The 19221-nt window shown below is 37.3% G+C and overlaps 1 protein-coding gene across 1 annotated transcript in view; it reads left to right on the top strand.

Moving 5' to 3' along the window:
* The window catches only part of DNAH9 (dynein axonemal heavy chain 9), a 224102-nt gene that overhangs the window by 163079 nt on the left and 41802 nt on the right, over positions 1-19221 (top strand). The window contains 4 exon segments of the mRNA XM_032239026.1: positions 132-272; positions 6134-6304; positions 6687-6809; positions 17781-17974. Coding sequence (XP_032094917.1) covers positions 132-272; positions 6134-6304; positions 6687-6809; positions 17781-17974 — 629 coding nt within the window.

Here is a 19221-nt window from a genome sequence, read left to right as displayed (position 1 = left end):
CCAACCACTGGTTCTACATATGCACAAATTTATCTAAAGCCATGCCATCTTCGTGCAAACTAAGAAAATCTGTACCTACAGCAGGTGTGGCTACCGTGTGTCTTCATAGTTTTATTGTTACTTCTTTTCAGGTCCAGGAATCCAAAATAACAGAAACCAAGATTAATGAGGCAAGGGAGCATTACCGTCTTGCAGCAGCTCGTGCTTCCCTGCTTTATTTCATCATGAATGACCTCAACACCATCAATCCTATGTACCAATTTTCTCTAAAGGTACAATAGTTTAATCTACAATAAGAGTTGGCTTTTTCCCCCCCCCGTCTTTCATTTTTCCATTCCAATGCTTCTCTAAATTTTAGAGACAGATAAGGAGTCTGAGACTAAAGAGACCCACTAGCAGGAGAGGCATGGCAATCTTGCCAGTACTTTAAACATTATTGGGTATAGTCATCTCAGGTGATTCAAAACTGCCAAAATTTCACTGAATCTGGAAAGATTTCAGCATTCATTGTGTAATCTTGTTTTTCTCTCATAAAATTTCAGCATTTTTAAAAATTATTTTTTGTTTGCGCTGACTGACTCATAACCATTTCTGTCAGCCATAAAGTCTTATTTACTCCCCCACCCTCTCCCTTAATTAGCTTCATTTACCAGCCAATGCAAAATTTATCAATAGATTGAGATTGCATTTTTTAAAATGTCCTAGGCCTTAGATAGTTATTTAAGAATATTCAGGCCTGTGAATGATGTCATCTTTAATCGGTTCTTTTTGTGCATTATAAAAATGTATGACAAAAAGGTTCCTGGCCCTTTTTTATGCCATTCTTCGTGTTTTTATAACATTCAGACTCTGAATGCGGCAGATTAAATAGTTTAAACTTTTGTAGAAATCTGCTGAATTTCACTTTATAGAAGACTAGAGAAACAAATGTTATTGCATTAAGTTTCCACTAGAGATTTAAATAGTTCTTTACAATTTGCAATAGCTCAAGTTACAGAAAGCTCTAAAAACATTCAGTGGAAAAAAAAATCCTATGAGTAATTTAACAATATTGCATGCCTAAACAAAATATTACTAGAAACTATTTTTAATTTTTTGCTGTGACTTTCATTCCTATGAAACAACATTCTTCAAGGGTTAATATGGCAGGCATTTAACTGAAGGGAAAGATATAGCATTTAGAATTCAGTCTAAATTCCTTTCCATCCATAATTGCTCTATTGTATATTCCATTTGATAGCAACTGATGACTTTTGTGTATGGTTTATATTTTGCTCAGTGCCCCCCCCCCCAATTGTTTGATTTTCTAGTTTTGAATATTTCAGCTACTGCAGGAAGTTTGTAAGATACTTTACATGAGAACAGTTTTTTTTATTGAACTTGAAGAAATATAATGCAAGGTGTATAGCCTATTATGGATCATTTTAGGGAAACAATTCTGTTGCTTGAGGAAAGTAAGAGTGTGTGTGTGTACACATTTCCCCTAATCTTAGTTACTATAATACGATCTCCATCCTTCAATAGGCAGAAACAATATCTGAATGAAATTTGCGTCTCTGTTGCCAATTCCTATCTTGCCTCTGTTGCTTCTGATCCAAAACACTCCCAAGTATCCTGATTTTTGCATGTGCCATTTATGATATATGTTTTTTTCTTCTGGCTTTATTTCCCCGCTTCTTTACTAGAAGAAAAACATCCACTAATCACAAAAGTGAAGCAGAAATGGAGGAAACCTGTACTGATTTACTAAGCTGGATATGCAAAAGAAACTGGTTGAACCTTTAAAAACTAAAAGGGAAATACGAATGACAATGACCTGGGAAATTTTTTTTTAATTGAATCTACAAAAGAAGCTGTTAAATCCTTGAGGAAACCTATGCAATGGGATAAAAAAGAATTGAAGAGTAATCAAATCCTACTTAAGCATCCACCCACCCACCCATTCAGCTTGTATGCTGCTCATCCCATAGGCAGCTTACAGGCATTCAATTAAAATGCATTATGAAACATTAGAATAATAAATAAGAATAATAAATTTAAAATTAAATTAAAACTAACCAGGATGGAAAGGAAGGGAACGAAGTGGACTCAGGAAGGTGGGGTGTTATCTACTCTATTATCCACCTCCAAAATAGCATACCCACATTGGGGCTTCAAGTAGCTTGAGACCTTTTCACAAATTTCAAGACCTTTTGGAAGGCCAAGAGGGTGAGTGAGGCCTGGGTGGGATGGGCGGATCCCATTAGGGTGATCTGCTTTCTCAGATAGCTTGGACCCTAGTGGCCCCAAGAAGTACCCATCCAGCAGCATTCTGCACCAACTGAAGCTTCTGGATACTCTTCAAGTGTAGCCTTGAGTAGAAGACATTGAAATAGTCCAACGGTGGGCTTGAATGTTTGAATTTAGGGAATCCTGATCCAGGAAAGGGTGCATTATTTCTCCCAAATTTTCATTGCAATCTAATCAGTCAAACTTTTCAATTGCCTCTTTTTCTAGATATTAATAGGTATTAAAGCAATTAATATTAATTTCTAGATATTAATAAATCAATAGATCTTTCTTAAAACATTGATCTGCAATAAGTACTGTAGACTTTTTTGTAAACACATATTTACCATGAGTAATTCTGCTCATCCATTTTTAGGTTTTGGAATGGCCCAATCAGTTTCCCTATATCCTCTGGTTTCATTTCCTCCCATTCAAGCAGGTCACCCAAAAGGTTTAGATTTAAATCACCTAACAGAGATTTTCACTTGGATCATATTAATCTAAAATGCTATATATAGTTTTCTTGAAAATTCACTCTTATCATTCATTGGAGTCTAACGTGTAATTGTAACTAATTTATAGATATCTCGCTTTATAAGTACTCACAACAATCTAGGTTACATCAATCCATGTTTTCTAGTATTAATCTTAATCTTTTCATTCTAATTAAGCCTCATATTCACTTCCATGCATCTATGCATCAACTATCCAAGATCACACCATCTTCATTTAAATCTCTTACATTCTTTGGCATTTTTTGGCTTTATAGTACAAAGATTGTACTATATCTTCTTCCTTCTTTCCACTCTTTGCTTGCTTGCCTTTTTGCCTTCCTATTTTATTTGGTTGATTCACACTCTTTATATCATGACTGTCACATAATAGGCCTATGTATGTTGATCTCTGGTGCCCATTATGGCTTCATTCAAACAATGCTTTCACTTAACACTTTTTAATAATAGAAATAAACTGCACACTAGGTTACAACCCATTGTGGTACCCTTGTTATAGGAAGCATTACAGGCTAACGTTAAGGACACTACTAGCCAGTTCTGGCACATTTTGGCCAGTGTGCCATATGTGCAACTACCGCCCAATTTTCTTCTCATGTATGTTTATGCTATTCAATACAAGTTGGACCTCTAATCTTATAATTATCCTGCAAGCCAACTTATTTCTGCCAGCTTTCCACAAACTAATAGCACATACTTAGAATGCTACACATGCCGGGCATATATTATTCAGAAATCTACAGATTGATAATTGATAGGCTTCTTACAAGCCTAAAAATACCTTTAATTTGAAAATTCATGAAACACATGAAAATAATTTCTGGATGGCTCATAAAGAACAGTAAAGGGTTTTATATTAAAAAAAAAACAATAACAGTAAAAGATAACTGTCATAAAATACAAAAGCCAAAGAGCAGTAATAAAAGGCCTGAGAGAATAAATATGTTTAGAGAGCTCTTCCAATTTGCAGTAAGGAATAGACCTGGTTTAATTCCAGTGACATATTGCATAAAGTAATCCCTGCCACCAAGAATAACAGTTCAGTGGTTCATGCCAAATGTATCCATGGTGAGATCCATAAAAATTGCCCCTGTGTTAAGCTTTAGTTATAGGCTAAAATCCTGGGATTTGAAAGATATGAAGAGAAGGAAAAAATGATGATTTGCTGACAGGTGAAGCTGCAAGGAATTGAAAAAGGAAGATATACAAAATTATTGTGGAGCACAACTTAAGGCTGGCTGAAAAGAAGAACGGAGAGTTGAAAAGAGCCGCCAAGACAACTAAAAATCACAATTCATCCTCCGACCAAAACAGAGCTCAGGCACACAGAAAATGTGATATACTGACTAGGAAGGCAATAGCATGTAAAATAGCTTTGGAGCTCTATTAGGCCTGTAAGATGTGTCTGTTCCCTACAAAATTTCCTAGTAAGGTGAAAGAATTAAGTGATTCCTTCTCCCCCACTTACTCTCCTTTTATTTCTTTAAGTCAGAATTTCAGCTCAGAACAAATTTGAACTAATGAGTCAAATATGCCATGCAGTTGAAGCAGAATGATTGCTTTGGCCCAGCTGCAATGGAGTTTGTCAGGAGAGTGCTAACTTATGAGGGCAGCTCAGTTTTTCTACAATGCATAACACCATTGCTAATAATAAAAGACAAAGAAGGAGTAGCCCAGTTCTATTTTACCCTGCTTTCCTTAATGCCCATGACAGTAGAATAACAGATTTATATCTTTGGCCTTCAAGAAATTGAAAATTGGAATCCTTCTATTCTGCATAAAGATCTTGTGAGCCAAGTATGGGTGCAGCCTTACATGCAGGTTACTTACACTATTCCTGCCTGAATACTAGCTAGTGCTATATACTACTTTCTTCTCAATTTTCTGAATGAGACCCAGAATGACATTTTATAACAAAAACTAGATTGTTTTAATTGTAATTTACAAGGCTAGAATGGAATCAACATGGGGCCAACCTATTTTCCAAAACACCTGAAGGCAGGACAAGAAGCAACCAATGGAAACTAATCAAGGAGAAAATAACTAAGGAGAAATTTCCTGACAGTTAAAACAATTAATCAGTGGAACGACTTGCCTCCAGAACTTGTGAATCCTCCCAACACTGGAAGTTTTAAAGAAGAGATTGGACAACCATTTGTCTGAAATGGTATAGGATTTCCTGCCTGAGCAGGGAGTTGGACTAGAAGACCTTCAAGGTCTTCTAGCTGTATCTGTCCGCCCCGTGCCAACTCAGTGAAGCGGTTGACGTGATGTGCCAGTGCCTCAAGGCTGTTAGGGACTGGATGGGGCTTAACAAGCTTGTACTCAATCCAGATAAGACCGAGTGGCTGGTGTGTTTCCCTCCTACTAATTGGCCAAGTGTTCCATCTCTCAGGCTGGGGGGTCAAACAGTACGCCCCTCAGACAGGGTTCGCAATTTGGGAGTCCTCCTGGACCCACAGCTGACTTTTGAACACCACTTGTCGGCTGTGACCAGGGGGGCATTTGCCCAGGTTTGCCTGGTGCACCAGTTGCGTCCCTACCTGAACCGGGAGACCCTCACAACAGTCACTCGTGCCCTTGTGACCTCTAGACTGGACTACTGCAACGTGCTCTACATGGGGCAGCCCTTGAAGAGTATTCGGAGACTTCAGCTTGTCCAGAATGCAGCCGCGCGAGCGATCGTGGGTGTACCTCGGTTCACCCACGTAACACCTATCCTCCGCGAGCTGCACTGGCTGCCTATTGGTCTCCGGATATGCTTCAAGGCCCTAGTCGTCATTTATAAAGCCCTTCATGGTATTGGACCTGGGTACTTGAGAGACCGCCTGCTGCCAATTACCTCCACTAGACCGATTAGATCCCACAGATTAGGCCTCCTCCGAATTCCATCCGCCGGCCAGTGTCGACTGGCGACTACCAGGAGGAGAGCCTTCTCTGTGGCTGCTCTGACCCTCTGGAACGAACTCCCCGTGGAGATTCGAACCCTCACCACCCTCCAGGCCTTCCGCAAAGCCCTCAAAACCTGGCTGTTCCGACAGGCCTGGGGCTAAAGAGCTGTTGCCCCCGTCTCGAATGGTATGACTGTTGTGAGTTTTAAATTATATATTGTTATGCTTGCTGTTTTTTTTAAATTTTTGTCTGTATCCCCCTCCCTCGGTTCGAGTTGTGAGCCACCCTGAGTCCCCTTTGGGGGAAAAGGGCGGCATATAAATATAATAAACTGAACTGAACTGAACTGAAGGTCCCTTCCAACTCTCTTATCCTGTTATTAAGCTACTGGGCATTTGGAAAGCTACTAAAATATGCAAAGTGTTTCATTCTCACTGTCTTTTCTTTCTCACTACATTTAGGCATTTAATGTGGTCTTCCAGAAAGCTGTCTCAAGAGCTCCACCAGATGAAATCCTGAAAGAGCGAGTAAATAACCTGATTGATAGCATCACATTCTCAGTGTTTCAATATACAACTCGTGGACTCTTTGAATGTGACAAACTGACTTACATAGCCCAAGTCACTTTCCAGGTAACTTGTGGGTTTGTTAACTAGCACACCAGTTACTTTCTAAGTGGTATGCACTGGTAAATAATGTTCTCTATGCTGCAACATTTTGCTTAGGACATACCAGATTGTAGATAAGGAATTCTGTAACACTTTCAGTGGTAGATCATTGTCTTTGAGTCTCTGTATGATGGTTAAATTGGTGTTCTAGATCCTTCATTGTCTTGTTGTTCAGTAAATTGAACCGAAACAGTTCAGTATGAAATGTCTGCAATTCCCAACATCTCTCTTCCACCTGCTTGCTAGCATTTTGATATTTCTTAGCATCCAGAGTCTTGCTTGTATCCTTGGAGCCTCCAGGAAATATTGGCAAATTTCTGTAGTTCAATATGGGTTTTTGTTTCAGATACTTCTGAAGAACCACGAAATCAGTGCAATGGAACTTAATTTCCTGCTGCGATATCCTGCCCAAACGGGAGTCACCAGTCCAGTAGATTTTTTGACAAATCAATCATGGGGTGGCATCAAGGTAACTTTTATACTCCAAATGTCTTTACTACTAGTGATTGTACTGAATAAATAAATATGTATGTATCTATGTAGGTATTCATGATGATTAGGGGACTGGAGGCTAAAACATATGAAGAACGGTTGCAGGAACTGGGTATGTCTAGTATAATGAAAAGAAGGGCTAGGGGAGACAAGATAGCAGTGTTCCAATATCTCAGGGGATGCCATAAAGAAGAGGGAATCAAACTATTCTCCAAAGCACCTGAGGGTAGAATAATTATTGGTGGAAGCAATGGATGGAAACTAATCAAGGAGAGAAGCAACTTAGAACTAAGGAGAAATTTCCTGACAGTTAGAACAATTAACAATGGAACAACTTGCCTGCAGAAGTTGTAAATGTTCCAAAACTGGATGTTTTAAAGATGTTGGATAACCATTTGTCTGAAGTGATATAGAGTTTCCTGCTTAACCAGGGGGTCGGACTAGAAGACATCCAAGGTACCTTCCAACTCTGTTATTCTATTCTATTCTATTCTATTCTATTCTATTCTATTCTATTCTATTCTATTCTATTCTATTCTATTCCATTCCATTCCATTCTAAAGTATGTATATACTTTATACACTTGTACTTTGTACACTTTGTATAAAAGTGTATAGACACTTTTCATGGCAGAACATTTCTGCTATTAAGCCATTTTTACACCCCAGTTCTGGAACTGTTTTTTAAAAAAATCCTGCCATTTTTTCATATATAACTTAAGGCGGCATTGACACCAATACTCCTTCCTCTTCTTATTTTCTCCACAACAATAACCTTGTGAGGTGAGGTGAGTGAAGAGAGAGTAGCTGGCCCCAAATAACCAGCTGGCTTTCATGCCATCCTGGTTTCTAGGCCAGCACCTTCACCACTACTCTAAACTGCTTCCAGCTTGAGGTCAAATTATTAAAGCAAAATAATACCATGGTGTGATTGAACGTAGTTTTTTGTGCTACATTTACCATCCTTAGTGGGAGGAAAAGCATGATCTGTATGGCCAGCTAATCACAAGCGCCCAAGTTGTCCTTCAGCAATAAACAAAGAACTGATTAAGAGAAGTAAAAAAGGTTAAAGCATAAATTGACTGCCCTGGGGAGGATTTCTTGTCTTGACCTGTAATACATTTACTTTCTTGAATGGAAACGTCAAGGACTATGTGGCTATTAAGGTCAGTCTTACATTTTGTGGAACCATTAAATAAGAGTGTCAAGAAATAAACTAATAGCCAGTGTAATTTTTTAACAAGGAAGTTAAAATAAAAACATGCTTCTTATAACTAACCTCTGTCTGTCTGGCAGCATTACCTTTTAGCTGAAATTTCTGAACATTTTTCAGGACCAGCCCTTGTAAAATGCTTTGCAATTGTCCAAGTGGCATATTAAGATATTAGATATTACCCATATTAGTATGCTTGGAAACTATTAAACAAGGTGGGAAACTGGATGATTAAAAACAACAAACCAGAATTGTTACTCTTTGTTCTACTAGGTATGATGAAATATTTTCCTATTGTAAGAAAGCAGTGTTAATGTAGGTCCCAGTTGATGTAACTTTGAATGCAATTGGGTAATTGCAATTGATAATGGTATATCAGGTATAAATAAAATAAATGTTTTAAATATTATAAAATGTAGTAATCTCCTGATCTCTGAAGAGATTCAGTTGGACAATTTTTGTCAGATGTAATAGTATCACGGAAGCTCAATTTTGTCACAGCAGTAGCCACTATGAGTTAGATTGTTTTCTAGATGTATTTATTTATTTATTTCAAATTGCATTTGAAAATCAGGAAACTCATTTGGTTATACTTAGGATAGGACCAGAAACCACCAAGTCAATTATCTCTCCATCCCGGAGGTCAGTTAGATTTTTAGAAGACCTGATTGCAAATTAAAAGGGAACCTTGACCAATCAAAATTACAACAGGAGTGAAAAAATGACTTATAACCTGTTCTCATTGTAGTATCCCCACACTCATGTGATCAACCAATATGTATTTATGACAATTGCAGTGTCCCAGGATCATGTTTGTGACCTTCCCAACTGATTTATGACAAAGTCATAAGCCAGGTTTACTTAATGACTACATGTTCCTGCAGTGACCTGCTTAACAACCATGACAAAAAGGTCACAAAATTGGGTGCAACTCACACAACAGCCTAACTTAGCAATGGAAATTGGAAATTGTGGTCCCAATTGTGGTCATATGTCAAGGACCATCTGTGTCTAGCATTTATTATGGAGACCTCGAAGAGACCCATGTTTGCCATGACAATCTTGAAGTTTTGATCCATTCATTGTAGGGTGACCTCTTCAGTTATGAAATCCTTGAAATCAACTAGGTTGGTTAGAAAATGATGCTAGGCTATTTGCCAATGGAACATGGTCAAACACAAAGTCAGGTGCTCATACACACTTAAAAATGCTATTTGGCAGGATCTATGCCTACTCTGTGGTGGTACCTGCTCTCTAGAACACATTCTCCCTGAGATACTTTGGGGCCTGACCCTGCTGGCTTTTTGTATAGTGTTAAAGACCTGAGTATTCATGGGGCTAGATATCAGATGAACATGTTTTGTGTGTGTATACATGTGTAATGTAAATAATGTTTACATTATTTTCTGCTATTGATTTGATGATGATGATGATGATGATGATGATGATGATGATGATCATTTAAACCTATGTTAGTCACCTAGAGTAACAAATGCTGTTTGGGCAAACAAAGCAGAGTGTGACATGACCGACACATTTCAGTCAATTCCAATTAGGTTCCACAATAGTAGACAATTTGTTGTGCTTATTAGGATGAAAGTTTGAATGGCTGATCCCCAATTCTATGATTTAGTCATCAACTGTAGAATCTTGGGACTGTCATCAAAGCAACTTGAGGAGTTATAGTGGAGCAACCAACACCTTTTCTAATAATGGTCATCTCCTTCTCTCTTCTGTCACCCCAGAAATCTTCCTGATGCAGAAATCTTCTGTTTTTGCATCCCTTTATAAAACATTTCTTGGTTGCTAACAAGCAATATTTTTGCCTTTTTTGATGAAGAATAATTTCCCTGGCTCTTGTCTTATAATATAGAGGTACAGTACTGCCTTTTAAAACTTTGGATAACCAGAGACCACAACTCCTTTTCCTTCTCCTCCCTCTGACCTGTAATCTGCAATAGGAACAGGGCATTTTATAGATACATGGTCACATCAAGAAACAGCCTTTCATATTTTAATGATAAAGTAGGAATCGGTCAGTCCTTGCCCCCATGAAGAACTGCTGCAATATCAGCAAACTGTTTTGCAGTGTCCTCCGTGAAAGAAGTAGAAAAGTGATCCATGAAAACTAAATTGGTCTCATAGTGCCAATCAGTTTTACAATACAAAATTCCTCAAATGTTCTTTTAAGAAGAGAAGAAAATGCTTTCCTGCTTCATCAACTTCAGGAAAGTGCTTGACTCTACCTAACAACTCAGGGTCGAGCCTTAAATTGTTAGAGAATGGAATTGGCAAAAAAAAAGATGTGGTCTCATCATATCTCTTATCCAATCCATCAAATGCTGGAATGGATTGGAAACAAAGACAATCAAAGATAAGAGAAGTAAAAGTGGGTGAGTAGTTCAGTTCAAATTATTCATCAGGGATGTTCTGACCTCTTAGAATAGTCATAAAATCCAGGGCTATCTTTGCAGATTGTGTTCATTTGCATATGACCTAGGCCTGCTGTTACCTGATCAAGAGAAGCTAGGAATAAGTTTGAAGTTTGAAAACTGAAATATACAGGCTACATTAAAATAAGATTTGCTTTAGTCAAAACAATTTTTTTTAACTTTTTTTAATTTTAATTGAACAAAAACACACAAAAAAGGAATCATCCTTCATTACATCTTGTAGAAAGTGTGTCAATTGGTTACAGATAACCTTCGAGCATTTCTTCCACAGTCATTACTTATAGTTCATATTAGATTATACACTTTAAGTCAAAAATCTTTGTATATCTTACTATCAATGTACCACAATTCTCATTTGACTACAATTATTTGCACATGCTTTTATCTCAAATCATTCATACTTAAAGACACAACCACATAATGGCATTCATTAGCTATTTCAAAAAATCCTCCAATAACATTACACCTTTATAGCATAGTCGATTAATAAAGTTTCTAAGCCTCTCCCCCTTTTTTTCCAACTCACTGACTAAAATTTATATCCAAGTTACTTTAGCCAATACCATAGCATGTATATATTGTTAAACAATGTCCATTAACATTTCCTTGTTGTTATTATAATTGGCTAAAATCATTTACTATTTATGCCCCATCTCCTCTCATCAGGGTCCTCTCATCAGGGCCCCTTACTAAATTTACTAAATTGTCAATACATGTATATATCATTACGCTGTATCCATTATCATTTCATTATTATTATTTATGGTTAGTTAATTGTTAGCGAGTAAACATTTAATAACCATCTAAAACAATCTAGGAGTTACAAAATTCCTACTTATTAATCACCAATACTAACTAATTTTTTATTACCAACTTTCATTGTCAACCTGTATCTTTCCAGTAACAAAACAGTCTTATCTCTCTTGCCACTTGTGGAGTCAGTCTTCTTTTTATCTCCTTTATAAGGTTTTTATAAGCTTCTCTCCGCACTTTGTTGCTTGAAGGGTCTCTCAGATAGTCTCCTTCCCCACCAGTTGCTACTAAAGTTAACTTATCTTTGTTTATCAATCTTGCTTCTGAAAAAAATTCTTTTGTCTACTATCATTAGTATTTTTTCCTCTTCTGTGTCCTGGAATCTGGGGTAGAGCTCCAATTCATCAAATTTCCTTTTCCATATTCCCTTCTTTCCATTTTCACCCACATTTGCTCCATTAATAAATTCATCTATTGTCTTATCTTTATCTTCTATATCTTCATGCTCCCCTTTAATTTTGGGGGCTCCACTCCATCATCTTTTGCTGTGAGAAAGACTAGTCTTTCCAACTTCTTCTCAATTTTCCCATATCCTTCCAATAAATTTTGAATTCCAGCCAAGATATTTTGGAATTTTAAGGTTTCCTCATCTAAGTATTGACCCATGTTTCCAAAACAGAAGAGAGGAAGAAAAAAAACAAAAAACTAATAATGACTGCCACTCTAATCTTCCAGGCCTCTCTTACTTTTATTTTAAATTGACTTAAACACACGTTCTTTTATGCTCTTCAAAGGGGAAGGGTTCTGTTCTCCCCTTTCTTTCTTTCTTTCTTTCTTTCTTTCTTTCTTTTCCTGCCAAAATAATTCTCAGAGGCACCTGTGAAAACAGTTCGTACTCTTGGTTCTTTAGTTTCTATAAACAAGTTGCAAACCCTTCAGCTGCAAAGTAAGTGAAGTCAGAGAGATGCGTTGTTTCAAAAAACTCCGAGTGGCAGTTAATTTTCACCTTCTGTAGGAAACAAAGTTCTTTAGATTTCTTTTAGTGTGGTTTAATAACAAGTAGTAGGAAGAATTGTTAAAATAAAAAGGAAGGTTTTAATCCAGAAGTCAAAAAATAAAGCAATAAGAAGCAAAAGAAGAAAAAATCAATCCGTTCACTTTAAGAGGAGAGATGAAGAACATTACGAGCATTTCAATCCACAAAAAATAGTTACAATGACAAAGGAAAAAAAAACTTTCCACAGCGATCCCATTAAGATTATTTTCGCCGCTCAGTTCTTTTGTTTAAGGATCTAATTTGGCTTTAAAGAAACATTTCTTTGGGCAGTCTTTAGCAAAATAGAAAAAATAGCTCATCAGATGGAGTCACTTTCTCTTTTCACTTCCTTCCTTCTAGAGCGTCCCGATTTTATCAGCCTAGGGGCTTCCTGTTTACCGCGGGCTTGAAGCACTTTCCTTGGGTCTATCAGGGATTTTGCAATATCCCTGAGACCAGCAAGGCTTTGTCTTCCTGATCACCGTCTCTACAGGACGGTTTAGGTCTCAATGGACCCCCAGTGGCAAAAGTGTCAACGGCGGTCTCAGAGTATCGAGACCGCATGTTGTAACATTGCGACAAGGCTCCACCTTCTGTAGTCAAAACAATTTTAACGAAGTATTCTGTTATAAAAGAATTAAGTCCAAGTATGCTTTAAGTTTGGTATATGCTGTTCCTTCTGGAAGTGTATTAGAAATCATCAAAGATCTTTAGGCAAACTTTCTGTAGAAGGAGCAAGATGCCATTGGATTGTTATCAAGAGAGATTCTGACTATCCTTTTATATAGTCTAAAAGTGGGTAATATAATGTCCTCAGGTTCCCTGGCCTGTGTGTGTGTGTGTGTGTGTGTGTGTGTGCACATGTGAGAGACAGAGAAATAGACACCCCACCACACCCCAAAGGATGGATGGATGGATAGATGGATAGATGGATAGATGGATAGATGGGTAGATAGATAGATAGATAGATAGATAGATAGATAGATAGATAGATAGATAATGCAAATCAAAGCATCAGTCTCCTTTGTCAAATTTAATAGGTCTGTCAAATGCCTTCAAGAAGTGCATTTCTTTGATTGGACTTCTGATGAAGTGCCACTTGGATGTACTTTTGCAGAGGGAAGCCATGCCCCCGCTTCTGGGTTCTTAAGTCACCATGCTGGATTGAAGTGGCAATTTTGCTAACCTTGCAACAGACTGCAGTGCATATTTTCCTTTGGAGATAACTAGCCAGGCAAAGAAAACCTTAGCAGAACTGACTTGATGGGAGGCATGAAGGTAGATAACTTTGCTTTTCTATGTTGAATGAATTGGAGCAGCCCTGAAAAACAAAGTTGTATCATTTGATACACCCTATTGTTTGGTGCCACATTTGCTGCCACAAAGTCCCTATCACCACATGCTCTCCAAATTCCAAATGTCCCCTGGCCAAAAAGGTTGCTTGTCCCCCATTATGGACTATGCCTTTGGAAAAAAAGATTTAACTTCCTAAATAATTATGGGAGATTCAAATAAGTGAGGTTTTACAGTGTTTCTTCTTGCTTCTCCCTTCAGCAAGGAAAGAAATAAAAAATTTAAAAGCTAAATCACTTTATGATGAGCAGTTCTCTGCAATCTATAGCCGCTGGTAATGAACTATTGTGTGGAAGGTCCTTAAATTTCTAATTTTCCAAAATTTCTAATTTTGGAAAATATAATTGAGCATTTGCTGGCTTCAAGTTGAGGTAAATAGTGGCCTGAAAGCCAAATCTGACCAGCCAATTTCCTAAATATTGTCTTTCTCCTAAGAACATTTTAGATGAATGATCATCATATGGGAACAGTATGCCTTTGTAAAACAGAGAGAAGTCAGGATTTGTAAATCTTAAGTTTCAAACATGAACACCTCAACTTGGATCTGATAGAATAGAATAGAATAAACAGAGTTGGAAGGGACCTTGGAAGTCTTCAAGTCCAACCCCTGCTCAGGCAGAGGGAACCCTATATATTTCAGACAAATGGTTGTCCAACCTCTTCTTAAAATCTTCCAGTTTTGGAGCATTCACAACTTCTGGAGGCAGATCTAATTTAAGAAGTAGGAGGAGTTCTTCATTTAATGAACTGTAATGTACTAATTTGCTCATTTATATTTAAGGAGGCCTTATAGGACACAGAGTTAGCCCCATTGTCTTTCCTCATACCCATATTTCTTCAGATAATCACCTGGATAACAGTGTGCTTGACTTTCTCCACATCTGAGTTCTTTCAGGCAGAAATCTCTTCTCAACATCTGCCTTCTTTTCTCACATAGACATTGCTTCACAAGGATTCAGATCATTGCTCCTTTTTCTGGACACATCAGTACATTTTTCTTGACAATATTGCAGACGTGGTGTGTTATTATTTTCTTCTGGGATGCTTTTTGTTTTTCTACTGGATTCTAAGCCTTCTGTGGTGGTCACTTCCGCAAATCCTATTCCTTAATTTCCCAGCCAAACTAAGATTAGTTAGGAAGCACTTTATTACAAGCTGAGTATGCCTGGATAGTTGGGATTATTTTCTTCTTCCCTATCACTCTAATCATCTCTGTCATTCTGCAAAAATGAAAAAAGTTACTGCAAAGGTATTGTGTAATAGATATAGAGGAAAGTAATTTTGCTTGAGTGCTTCATGTATGCCTGTTCACTGAATTTTGCTAATGCTTTCAGTTTTCAAAATGAAGATTATATGATAAAATCTGCCTACAACTTTATTCAGCAGTTATGTTAAAAATATTAACATTCTAGAATGTCAGAGTCATAATTTAATCTTTCCATTTTGTTGCTTGATTCTTGTAGAAGTATTCTGATATAATGCACCGATTATGAATTCCCTGACCTTTATCTGTTCTCTGCTGCCTCACCCCCTCACCCCCACCCCCGGGAGCATTGTGACATCTTGGGTGTTAAGGATAGTTTTGAGTGGATGATTACCAGGCGGTATACCAGCTACATAAAATAATCATGGCATTTCATTAGAAGGAAATGCAGGTGTCACGATGGGTAAATTAATACAACCCCGGATTAATGTAAAGATGTCTGCAGTTTCTTCTTCTTTTTCCTCTGTGTATGGTTTTATGGTAAAAATAGATTGGTCACTCGGTATGAAAACTCTTGAAATATTCTCTGTTCAGTTCAGAATAAGGAGAATTTGGACCTTTTGATCAAATAGCTGGGGATAAAAAAATGAAAGATTAGATTCCGTTCCTTAAATGGCATTCCCGCTTAAGATTCCTTTTGGAATGCCATTAGAATCCATTTTTTTCTTCTAAAGTTTTTAATTTGTTTTACTAAAAATTCAGTTCAATGAATGGAAACAAATATGGTTGAATAACCCATCTGTTCCTTTCCTCTATTAGCCCAAGCAACAATGGAGGCAGAAGGAAAAGAAAATATTAAGCTTTTATAACTTCTTTGAACAAGAAACATTCAAGTAATCCCCACACAAAATAAAACTGAAAGTGGGGGGAAAGGAAAGAGAGGAACTGTAACAGAGAGAAAAATCCTTCCCTTATAGGCCAGGATCCACTTTTGTATCATACCAGCAAGGTATATGGTGTTAAAAGCAAATTTTCATAGTGGGATATGTAACAGCATACACATGAAAACATTGTGAACATTTTTGCTGATTTGGGACTGAGTAGAGCTGTTTTATTAAAATATTTTATTTGAAAACTTTACATAACACACAGTTGTCCATTGGGAACCGTTCAGAAAGAAGACATGTTACCACTTATTCTTTGACTTGCCTTAATGATTTAATTTTATTTCTTTTTAGTTACTTGATTTAGGTGTTGCCTACTACAGAATGACTCTGGGTAGCTCACATTGTGATAGAGAGAATAAAATGCAACACAAGTCAAAAAGAGAAAACTAACAAAAGCATTATTTATGTATCGTATGGCACATTCATATCACACGTCAATAAAAACACAAGAGATAAAAATACAAAACACGAAGCATAAAATCTAAAATATTATAAACATATGTCTAGATTACAGATATAATCTTTTGCTTTATTTGTCACAGCCAGGAAATCAACAAAGTTTCCATTGTAGGCCCTCTTCTGGCAGGCTGACACTATATGTTTTCCGACCCTACAGTCACAATTTGGTTGATGGCATTTTGCCCCATTTATAGAGGGCATCTATATATCTACTATGCCCAATGTGAATTCAGTTCAGCATTGTCCATATTGCACAGGGCTGGTCAAATCCAGGTGGTTTTTCCAAGATAAATGGCAAACTTCGACAAGAACAGCTGAAGATTATTGATAAGTCCCAGCTGCCAATATTGAGTGACGTAGCCTGTCTGTAGTGAAACAAGTTGAGATGTAGACATCCAGCTACTTTTACTGCTAAAGTACTTTTTAACATACACAATATGTATATATGGAAATAACATTGGATAGAAAATTGCCCTCCAACAAAGATAGATAAGATAAGGATAAGACTAAGATGGCAAATCTAGCCGAAAACACAAGAAACTTATATCAGCAAAACTCATAAGGGCTCCAAGCATTTTAACTCAGTGTCTAGGATGATAGCCAGGTTTTAAAGACTCTCTGGAATGCTATCAGGGTGGGAGTTACCCACATCTGATAGGGAACTTTATTCCAGAGGACAGGTGCTATGACAGAGAATGCACGCACCTTTTGGGTTCTCAAAAATTGCTTGATTGAAGGGACCTGAATTGTGCCAACACTATTGGCTAGCCCTGGCTGGGCAGATATAACAAGAGACAGGTGGTCTTTCATGTAACCAGGCCTCATGTCAAGAAGAATTTAATAATCAGCACTTCGTATAGTACCCAGAAGTAAACCAATAGCCACTATAGCTTGCAGAACATGCTCATTGTTGTCCATGCCGCTGCATTTTGATCTGTTGAAGCTTCTGAATGTTCTTCAAGGTTAGCCCCATGTAGAATGCACTAGAGTATCTGTATTGTAAGGTATTCAGAGAATGAACGACTGTCTGAAGAGCCTCCCTATCCAGGAAAGGGCATAACTGGCATGTTAGATACAGCTATGCTAAGTTCTTCTTGACCATAGCTACCACCTGTCATCAAGCAGGAGCTATGAGTTCAAATAAGCTGCCTCCTCTAGTGTTATCAACTGCAAACTGATCATTTTTTCAACAATGTTCCCTAAAAAGGGAAGGTTGGAAAAAGGATGATAATTATTGAAGACTGTTGGTCCAAGAATGGCCTCTTGAGAAGGGAGCATACCTCTGCTGTAATGACGTTATTTGAAAGACTTGTTGGTGTTCTGAGAAATTTGCATGGATGTTCCTAAAATTTGGATGATTAAAACCAAACAGTCCTGAAACCTACAAATCCCATCTTTGGGGAAAAAAACGATGCTACAAAATGCTTTTAAGTCTTGATTCTTGAATTTCCAGCAGTTGTTTCCTTTTTATTAGTTTTAGAAACCATTGAGCAAAGCCATTTTTCATTTATGGGCACTTCTCTTGTTCCAGGCTTTGTCATCCATGGAGCAGTTTCGGAACCTGGATCGTGACATTGAAGGATCTGCCAAACGCTGGAAGAAGTTTGTGGAGTCTGAATGCCCTGAAAAGGAGAGGTTCCCTCAGGAGTGGAAGAATAAGTCAGCTTTACAGCATCTGTGTATGATGAGAGCACTACGACCTGACCGTATGACTTATGCTGTCCTGTGAGTTCATAAAGTACTGAGCAATGACTTAGGCAATAGAGTGAAACTCTAAGCTTCTGATGCTAAGTGTCCAAGAAATGCCAGATGAGTCATATCTCTTGTCCTTCTAGAATCCCATTTCTGGCTTACTGTGAATCATTTTTAATTCTGCACTGTGATTTCCTCCTCATTTTCCACTTAATCAGAATAGACGTAATGATGTCCATTTACTTGGTACTATTTTCAGCTTTGATTGCCTGAATAGGATGCGGATAACACACAATTTATTGTCATGGTTTAGTCTGTTTCCTTTCTTCCACCACAAATAACACTGGGTAGTTTTCTAATTAAAAAAACAAAATTTCCAACATTTCAAAAGCTAAAAATTAAATAATTATTTTTTTAAAAGCCAGCCAGAGGAATTTTATATAGAAATGTTAAACATGAAAGATTTCAAACCACTTTTGAATGTCAGATTAAATGTTTATTTTCCACCTAAAAGGAATATTTCTAAATAATGTGGGGAGATGGGGTCTCTTTAGTTATATTCTCTCAAAATGACTGGTTTATATAGAAAATTTATTTCTGTGTTTCCAGGTAACGCAGACCATAAGAGTTTACTCAAGGTTTGTGAGCCAAATTTTAGCTTGCTTTAGGTCTTGACTAGTGAAGGCACAATGAAGTTCTGATTTATTCTAGTAAGGATATTTTCTATTGACATTAGTTTTGTGTTACTGATACTTGATGATAATAATTGCATTATCTTCATTATGACTGTCTTTGAAAGTATCTTTTACTGCTGGAAAATTATGCTGTGTTTCTCTAATGCCCAATTTCCATTTGATTTTTTTAAAAATACATGCAAGTAATTTTTCCATGCACAGTAAAAATTTGGCTAGCTTTATCCAGCAGCATCCCAATTTGGTGATCTTATGAATTTGGTCTATGGTTTTAGGGTTTGAATACTTTATTGAGAATTCTTGGACTTATATCTTTGGAAAAGCCAAAACAGAAAAATGAAAATGTGTACTTTCAAGCCAGTGTTAATTCCTGGCAACTGCCTGGTCAACTCCCTCCAATTTTCTTGGCAATATTTTTAGAAGTGGCTTACCGCTTTGCTCTTTCTAGAGCTGAGAGTGACTGGCCCAAAGTCAGCCTAATTTAAGCCTAGGATTAGATTAAAATCTATAGTCACTTGTTTTCCAGCCTGGTGTATTAACCACTACATCAAGAGGAAAACAACCATGCACAACAGAAAAACTTGAACA

The sequence above is a fragment of the Thamnophis elegans genome, chromosome 2 (assembly GCF_009769535.1).
Source record: "Thamnophis elegans isolate rThaEle1 chromosome 2, rThaEle1.pri, whole genome shotgun sequence".
In the NCBI taxonomy this organism is placed as follows: Eukaryota; Metazoa; Chordata; class Lepidosauria; order Squamata; family Colubridae; genus Thamnophis; species Thamnophis elegans.
Note: the sequence above shows the minus strand (reverse complement) of the source record. Positions and strands in the feature narration are given on the sequence as shown.